This window comes from Salvelinus namaycush, chromosome 16 (genome assembly GCF_016432855.1).
Source record: "Salvelinus namaycush isolate Seneca chromosome 16, SaNama_1.0, whole genome shotgun sequence".
NCBI lineage: Eukaryota > Metazoa > Chordata > Actinopteri > Salmoniformes > Salmonidae > Salvelinus > Salvelinus namaycush.
In genome coordinates, this window is record NC_052322.1 from 20064072 (window position 1) to 20073886 (window position 9815).

The following is a 9815-nucleotide window of genomic DNA, read 5'->3' on the forward strand; positions in this document are numbered from 1 at the left end:
AGGGTTAAATACAAGTAGATTGAATGTGGAAATGAAAACCAGGTGTGTATGGAAACAAGACAAGACAAATGGATATATGAAAAATGGATTGGCGATGGCTAGAAAGCCGGTGACGTTGATCAAGGGAACGCCGCCCGAACAAGGAGAGTAGCCGACTTCGGCGGAAGTCGTGACAACAATAGCCTAAAACACAAGGCCAAATATACACTGGAGCTGCTTACAAAGAAGACATTGAATGTTCCTGAGTGGCTTAGTTACAGTTTTGACTTAAATCTACTTGAAAATCTATGTCAAGACTTAAATGGTTGTGTAGCAACAAAATATTGACTCAGGAGTGTGAATACTTATATACATTATATATTTCTGTATTTAAATTTTCCATAAATTAGCAAACATTTCTAAAAACATGTTTTCACTTCGTCATTATGGGATATTGTGTGTAGATGGGTGAGAGAAAAAACTATTGAATCAATTTTGAATTCGGTAAACTTCCCCTCCGCAAAATACAGCTAACAGATCTTTTTATAAATAATTATGATAAAACATGGGCTTAAAAATGAAGTTTAGTAAATAAATTAACATCTAAACATTTTTAAAACAGTACAAATCTGAGGGTGCCCCCTATGGGCATGTCGCCACTGCCTGCACTCATGACCATTACTAACTGTGTTCAAACAGGTAGAGACTAGAGACACATGCACAGAGGGAGATACATGACGGAATAGATACAGTATTAAAAATAACACAGTAGTGTAAATTGTAAATCATTGACTTCTGATATTTGTGCAGGCCATCTAAGTTTGGACATCTAAACTGGATCTGTGGAAGCATCTCAAATGGCAACCTATTTCCTATATAGTACACTACTGTTGACCAGGGCTCAGTATTGCACTAAATAGGGAGTAGGGTTCCAATTGGGACACAACCTTTGTTTGTCACTATCCAGGTCACCCAGTACACTAGAGCTGACCAGAGCAGCTATTCAACTGAACTCAAAGACACATTATCTTTGGCACAGTTCAGCTGGTCCCACAAAAAACAGATTAGCCACAGTTGACCAACGTCGCAGTTCAGCCGGTCAACTAGTGGTAATGCAGCTTTCTAATGTGGTGACAAGCATTCATGGATGCACACACACACGATCACGCATGAGCTGTACTCACACACGCACACATACTCACTCTCTCACACACACACACACACACACACACACACACACACACACACACACACACACACACACACACACACACACACACACACACACACACACACACACACACACACACACACACACACGAGGGTGTTCTGGTACTCATGTACTGTTACTAGTGAGCATGCCTGTTTCTTGGAAAAACACATCGAGTAGAACAAGAACATCCACTGTAGCGCTGTCAGTGGAAAAGATGGTTTGTTTGAAAGTGATGACACACATTGGTCTGTAACGAAGCTTTCCAATTTACATTCAACATGTTAAAAAAGTACCAAGAGGTTTGGTTTGCATGAAATCAAAAAACAAAATCTGAAATATTAATGTCAGGGTCATTTTGAAGTAGTATCATAACATAGTTCTTATTGGTGTGTGTTTGAGTAGCAAAGCCGGGCTGTCTATTTCTTTGAAAGAAGAATAAAGGAACACCCTTCAAGTCTCCTTTTTCTGTGTGTGTGTGGGGGGGGGGGGGGGCAGCTAACTTCCTGTTATTTTACACAGTATATGTTAAGTAGGTCAACGATGTGAACTCACTGTTCTTTGTGCGGTTTCAATAAAGAAAACCTGTTTGTGATGTTAATGGTTATGGCATGGAACATTTACACCAGGCTCAAGTACCCATCTGAAATATGACTGAGGTACATTAACCACCAGCAGTTCCATGTGTTGTCATGACATGATCAGTAAATTCAGACAACCAACCCATTTGATAATGTCTGTCAAGCACCCACGTAACATTGTTGCCTACATGTACCTGAATATATCGGATAGGGTTGTTATGTAATCATGTGAAACATAATGACAAGTCACTCTACTGGAAATTGATATTCAGGTCAAGGGGAAATGCAAGGAGTAATGAGTTCTGTGGAGCGCTTCCAACCAGACTCAATTACTGAGCATCACTATGTTATATAGCCTTGCTTCTACGGCACCGATGTTGTAATAAATTATTAATATTTCCTAGAGTTGTGGTGGTAGAACTACTGTAACAGTCAAACGTTTGGACACACCTACTCATTCAAGGGTTTTTCTTCATTTTTACTATTGTCTACATTGTACAATAATAGTGAAGTGTTAAACAAATCAACATATATTTTATGTTTGAGATTCTTCAAAGTAGCCACCCTTTGACTTGATGACAGCTTTGCACACTCTTGGCATTCTCACAAACAGCTTCATGGGGTAGTCACCTGGAATGCATTTCAATTAACAGGTGTGCATTGTTAAAAGTTAATTTGTGGAATTTATTTCAGTTGTGTTGTTTAAGACATCAGTCAATCTGGAAATCTTTAAGAACAAAAAACCTTTATGTGTTATTTCATAGTTTTGATGTCTTCACTACTTTCTACAATGTATAAAATAGTAAAAATAAAGAAAAACCCTTGAATAAGTAGGTGTGTCCAAACTTTTGACTGGTACTGTATATCTTGCTGTGTAAGGTATTGAAATACTTATTGGAGCATGGCTACAGGTTCAAGGACTCTCTCTGTATGACTGAATGAATGTTGACCTAAATGTTTATTTTTAACAAAGTTCCCTGGGCACGTCAAATAAGGTAGCAGATTTAGTTTGATGACTGTGTTGGGTTGCATATAAAACCATACTGTAATGTGCAATGCATTGCTGCCTTCTCGTTTAGAGAAAATCTGTCTGCACATAAGATGTGACACACTTGGCTTGTCTCACACTTACACCCTCATCATCATGCAAACACATTGGTAACACTTTACATTAGGGTATAATTTATAAAGGGTTTATAAGTAGGTTATAAACTGTTAATAATTTGTTTATAGATAGGCAATCAATCCTTATTCATTTGGTTACTAAATATGGACTAGAAAAATAAGCAAACTTCGTAACCTACATAAGGAGGGATGCTTGAGGGCCATGAATGTCTAGGGAGATTAGAGCCTCTGGAGGACGGGGAGGCCCATTCAGAACACGAGTGGTGTTCAAGACCCTTTGTGTTTTTCTTATTTCCTGGCTTTAATTAGATTTTTTATTTAGCTTTTCTCTGTCTGCATAATACAAACTCAATTCCTCAGCAGGAACCATTTCCATGTGGACAGCTAGGGTCTCTGAACTGGCTCTGTCCAGCTCCTCTGCATGACTCATAACGTGTGTCTCTGATATAATACTTTTGCTAGTCAGGCTTTATTAGCAGAGGGACTGCAGGCTTCTCCAACATCCCTCACATCAACCGTAACAGACATGTCCAATAACCTCTGGGTATCATATAACATCAGTGTGTGTGCGCGGTAGAAAAAAATTAAGATTTACCATCTGCTCAACGCTCTCTGGAGCAACTTTAAGCTCCCATTTATCTCAATCTCCCTCTCTGTCTCTCTCATTACTAATCTTCTCTGTGGGATATTTGGGTTCAGTGAGATACTCAGACTTTTTGGGCATTCATTTTTAGGTGCCACCGTATCTGCTGTGAAACGTTCAATCTCTCCAACTATATTTCCCTCTGTTGTGCCTTTCTACCGCTTCAAATGCATGCCTTTATCACAGAATCTTGGTCTTTATCTAACAACACTCCTCCTATAGTATATGCCGTCCACTCTGCAGAAACTGCAGCATATAACATAATAATACAGCCTCCTTAACACATCTACTCCAATATACGCCACATACAAACCAGCAGCTGCTGGGTGAAGAGCACACATTCAAACTCGCAAAAGTGCAGGCAGTGTCTTCATTCAGTGCTCAACACAGCTCTCTGCATAACCACAGTCCAAAATCTTGGCACAATGTGTCTCTGCAAATATATTTATTGTAAATACATTTATGGTGCATGGTTTTCAACGGTGTGATTTGGCTTCTATTTGTCTCTCCGGAGCAGTTAAATCAGATTAGCCAGAAAGTAGGGCCCTTTTGAAAAAATATGTTAGGCCAATTCATTCTTTTAAAATCTATGTATTTCCATCTTTTCCCTTTTTTTGCTTATCAAAAGCAGACAACTGTAGAGCTAATAACAACAACAAATAGTGTAGGGAAGCCTTTGTTGCTATGCTACTTTCTCACTTCCATTTTCTGTTCGTTTCTCCTCTGATTTTTCCTTTGTCACTCATTCACTGATTATTAAATTAGATGATTCAGAGAGAACTTGTGTCTGTAATTAACTCTGGCAAACACAACGTAATTACATAATTAATACAATTAACGGCACTACTGTTTTCTGACTAACCGTTACAATCCTCTGTCCTCTCCAGATGGGAAATGCTTCAGACACAACCCTGTTTGTCTCCACAATCTCAAAGGAGCTTGACTTCCTCATGGGCACTTTCTACAGCATATTCTGTGAGTTCCTATTCCCTGTCAATGGGTCAAATTTACTCACTGTTGACCCAGTCCTTACATTTGGGTAAATCTGATTCCAGCTAAGGGGAGCCAGTCACAGCCACATACAGATCAGATAGAAGCGTCAAGGCATTTACCCTCATCCATTCTTAAGAGTACTGCATGATTTTATGCCTGGATATATACCCTGATTTGACATATTCCTAATTCTTCCTCTATGTTTAGGTCTTTATTTACAGTGCATTCTGAAAGTATTCAGACCCCTTCCCCTTTTCCACATTTTGTTACGTTATAGCCTGATTCTAAAATTGATAAAATCATTTCCCCCCCTCAATCTACACACAATACTCCATAATGACAAAGCCAAAACAGGTTTTTCGAAATGTTTGCAAATGTTTTAAATATAAGAAACAAAAATACATGATTTACTAACAGTTGAAGTTGGAAGTTTACAAACACCTTAGCCAAATACATTTAAACTCAGTTTTTCACCATTCCTAACATTTAATCCTAGTAAAAAGTCCCTGTCTTAGGTCAGTTAGGAACACCACTTTTTTTAAAGAATGTGAAATGTCATAATAATAGTAAAGAGATTGATTTATTTCAGCTTTTATTTATTTCATCACATTCCCAGTGGGTCAGAAGTTTACATACACTCAATTAGTATTTGGTAGCATTGCCTTTAAATTGTTTAACTTGGGTCAAACGTTTCAGGTAGCCTTCCACAAGCTTCCCACAATGAGTTGGGTGAATTTTGGCCCATTCCTCCTGACAGAGCTGGTGTAACTGAGTCAGGTTTGTAGGCCTCCTTGCTCGCACACGCTTTTTCAGTTCTGTCCACAAATGTTTTATAGGATTGAGGTCAGGGCTTTGTGATGGCCACTCCAATACCTTGACTTTGTTGTCCTTAAGCCATTTTGCCACAACATTGGAAGTATGCTTGGGGTCATTGTCCATTTGGAAGACCCATTTGCGACCAAGCTTTAACTTCCTGACTGATGTCTTGAGATATTGCTTCAATATAGCCACATAATTTTCCATCCTCATGATGCCATCGATTTTGTGAAATGCACCAGTCCTTCCTGCAGCAAAGCACCCCCACAACATGATGCTGCCACCCCAGTGCTTTACGGTTGGGATGGTGTTCTTCGGCTTGCAAGCCTCCCCCTTTTTCCTCCAAACATAACAATGGTCATTATGGCCAAACAGTTCTATTTTTGTTTCATCAGACCAGAGGACATTTCTTCAAAAAGTATGATCTTTGTCCCCATGTGCAGTTGCAATCCGTAGTCTGGCTTTTTTATGACGGTTTTGGAGCAGTGGCTTCTTCCTTGCTGAGCGGCCTTTCCGGTTATGTTGATTGATATAGGACTTGTTTTACTGTGGATATAGATACTTTTGTACCTGTTTCCTCCAGCATCTTCACAAGGTCCTTTGCCGTAATTTCTGGGATTGATTTGCACTTTTTGCACCAAAGTACGTTCATCTCTAGGAGACAGAACACGTCTTCTTCCTGAGCGGTATGACGGCTGCGTGGTCCCATTGTGTTTATACTTGCGTACTATTGTTTGTACAGATGAACGTGTTACCTTCAGGTTCGTTTCAGGTTCGCAAAAATGTAAAAAAAACTGTTTTTGCTTTGTCATTATGGGGTGTGTAGATTGAGGATATTTAAAAAAATATATATATATTTTAGAATAACGATGTAACGTAATTTTTTGGGGGAAAAAGTAAAGTGGTCTGAATACTTTTAGAATGCACTGTAGTTATCATTCTCTTTTTTTCCCTCATATTTCATTCTCTTTCTCTTCTAGGTGTTCTGTCTCTCCTGGGGAATGGCATCTTGCTGCTTGTTGCGTATCGTAAGCGATTGTCCTTGAAGCCAGCCGAGTTCTTCATCATAAACCTGTCCATCAGCGACCTTGGGATGACCCTTTCTTTATTCCCTCTGGCCATTCCCTCAGCATTCGCTCACAAGTATTTGATATTCTTTCTCTCTTCTTGTTCATGGAACAAAAAAACCCTGGGGCATTATCGAGAAATCATCGTTATTCTATGCTGCAATGATAATGACTAAATATCTCACTGAAAACTTTCTTCTGTCTAACTCTCTTATCTCTCCCCACTGTGTAGGTGGCTGTTTGATGAGATCACCTGTCAGTTTTACGCTATGTGTGGGGTTCTGTTTGGTCTGTGCAGTCTGACCAACCTCACAGCTCTCTCTTCCATCTGCTGCCTCAAAGTCTGCTTCTCTTACTATGGTGAGTTAGATGTCATTGGGATATAATCTAACCTTAATTTTTTGTTGTATGTTAATCTCTGAGATGGTGAAGTAGTCTGTTAAAACTGATGCAATCTAATGTGCCCTTTCGAGATGAATAAAGCACTATTTTATCTTATGTCAAAATGCTAATTTCTCCTCCTTCCTTTTCCCCTCTGTCCCATTTTCCATCCTCAGGCAATAAATTCTCCTCATCCCATGCCTGCTTCCTGGTGGTGGCAGTGTGGTGTTATGCCTCTGTGTTCGCCATCGGTCCCCTGGCACATTGGGGACACTACAGAGCAGAGCCTTATGGCACTGCCTGCTGCATTGACTGGAACGTACCTAACTACGAGCTGTCTGCCCTGTCCTACATTGTCTGCCTGTTCCTCTTCTGCTACGCTCTGCCCTGCACCGTCATCTTCCTCTCCTACACCTTCATCCTGCTGACGGTGCGCGGCTCTCACCAGGCCGTCCAGCAGCATGTGTCACCCCAGACCAAGACCACCAACGCACACGCCCTCATCATCAAGGTCAGAGTATCCCTGTGTCAGCAGTCCAGTTCACAACAACAACAGCTCAGGGATTATGTAATTTTGTGTGTGGTTAGACTTGTATAGTTTGCAGGGTCTGTGCCAAAGTTATAAAGCATTATACCTTGCGACTAAGTCAAGTGATATTGAATATTTATGGCTGTCTATATATTGTGTGTTTTTCAACAGTTGTCAGTAGCAGTATGCATCGGCTTCCTGGGTGCATGGAGCCCTTACGCCATAGTGGCCATGTGGGCGGCATTTGGTGACGCCACTCTGGTGCCTCCTACTGCATTCGCCCTGGCGGCCATCTTTGCCAAATCGTCCACCATCTACAATCCTATGGTCTACCTCCTTTGCAAACCAAACTTCCGCAAGTGTCTTTGTCGAGACACATCCATGTTCCGCAATAGGATCTGCAGGGGCAGCCCCCGGCCTGAACAGAAAGACCCATTTGGATCCACATCCCAGAGAAACAACAAGGACATGAGTGTCTCAAACGGACAGCCAGAGAGCCACAGGGCATGTCTGCACTGTGCCGAGGATGGAGCACACTGCCACACAGGGACCACACCCCAGAGGACTGCACGAATACTGTCAGGCTCCACCTACAGCAATGCGACTGTCAGTCAACTCTCTGCTAAACAACAGACTCCTTTCCTCTAGTAGTGAATCAGAACTGTATCCTACCCTAATCATTCAGGCAGGGATGGAGATGGCCATGTGGAAAGACATGGCCAGGATGGGAGACAGTAAAATGGCAAAAAGGATTGGTGGAATTCAGTTAAGCACACAGGGCAAGATGTCAGTATCTGTGAGAGACTGGCCCATCATGCCTCATCAGCGTTTGCCTCTGCTACAAAACAGTGCATGCATTTTCCTGTGGCCTCCATCCCCCCAAACATACATATGTTTTTAGCTGGCCGAGTTGCTGGTATTGGCGCTTATTTGTGCAATATTTGTTAATGCCTCCATTCCAGATAGCCATTATTGGCATTACAGCAAGCTGCAGCCAGCCTCAGCATCCCTATAGGGAGAGCCTCAGTCCATTCTGTTCTGACCAAGGTCATTGCCAAAGGACCACAGCTTCAAGGTTGGATATTTTGCAAAAAACATATTTCTTGAAATGTTTATGTACGTCAGCAGCTGTTGTACTCCGTCTCACTCACCATAGCAAACAAGTTGGTCAATGCAAACAACAAAGAACATTAAGTTGTACAAGATGCCTAAGGACAAAATTGTTAACTGAAATATTTAAATATATTTATAAAAGAGAACATTTATTGTTATAAGTGCAGTGGATTTATCCAGGACAATCACATAGCAAGGAGACAGAACCAAAGGAAATAGGAGCCCAATGATCCCACACATTATGCAATGTTCACATCCGTGTAGTGGGGGCGATATGAAAATCTTATAGCTAATCACTAAACTCGTCTGGTGATACCGTGCCAGTGTAGAGAGAGGCCTTGGCAAAATTTCTCCTGACATTATTTCTAATACATTGTTGATAGTACTGGGCTGTGAAGCAGGCCTTGCCCTGGATTTCCCTTCGGACCATTGTGTTGTTGTGCTGTAGGCTTTGATGTGTATTTGTAATAAGAGAGCATATCTAGGCTATATTTTCATCATGATGTCCTTATTAAAACTGTGAAACAAATATGAGGAAATTGCTTTAATTAGCTAATTTTAGAAACAATATGGAAACTACCAGTCTGGTACGCGGTTATAATTGTTTGAAATGTAAGTCATGTTTCAAAACGGCCCATCAAAATAGGCCTACCTTGTCACAGGTTAGAGGTCATCGTGGAGTGTTATCCCTGAGGGTGCCACAGGAGGGCATCCTTATGTTTCTAGTGTCCATGTGAGCCTGATTAGGATTACTGGGTTCACCTAGTTTAGGACTATTTAGGTTCCTCTATGGAACTGGGCCGGTTGCTCAGGCCTCTTGTCTTGCTTTGTGTTGTACTCATGTGCACTTGCTTTGTTGTTTTTTCTGTGAATACTTCAGTAAACATTCTGGATTTACCCTCACCTCTGCCTGCTGTGTTTCTCTGCGTCTGGGTACGAGTTCATACTAGAGTTATTGTCACATACCTGTTCTGATGGGCAGGGAGGTTCAGGCCTGCATGCTGTGGGTCAGGTAAGGTAAAGTCATTATTTGTGACATGACAGATATCATGTGCCGTAGTTTAATGAGATTAGATTAACCATCTCTGTTTTTCAATAACATTTTCACGGCTGCAAACTTTTGAAGCTTTTGGCGTGAGATTTGCTGTGTGAATTTCATTGCCCTAGATGGAAAATGTTACTGTTTTAAAGCTAATTCCCTGCAATTCTACATATTTTGACATGGCTTAGACGTATGACCAGGATGGGATTTTTTTTAATAAAAATAAACCACAGGTCAGGTGTATTCAGGATTCTTTAAACATTAAATGTTTGCCTCCCCTGAAGTGCTAGGTGTTTTAAAATGTTCTTGTTATAAAAACACATTTCTCAAATCACC

The 9815-nt window shown here is 40.9% G+C and overlaps 1 protein-coding gene across 1 annotated transcript; it reads left to right on the forward strand.

Moving 5' to 3' along the window:
• The first annotated feature begins 4425 nt into the window (after positions 1-4425).
• LOC120060813 (opsin-5-like) lies at positions 4426-7972 on the forward strand. Its single transcript, XM_039010236.1, has 5 exons — positions 4426-4513; positions 6328-6490; positions 6647-6774; positions 6972-7306; positions 7496-7972. The coding sequence occupies exons 1-5, from the start codon at positions 4426-4428 to the stop codon at positions 7970-7972; spliced, it is 1191 nt and encodes a 396-aa protein (XP_038866164.1).
• Positions 7973-9815: the final 1843 nt, after the last annotated feature.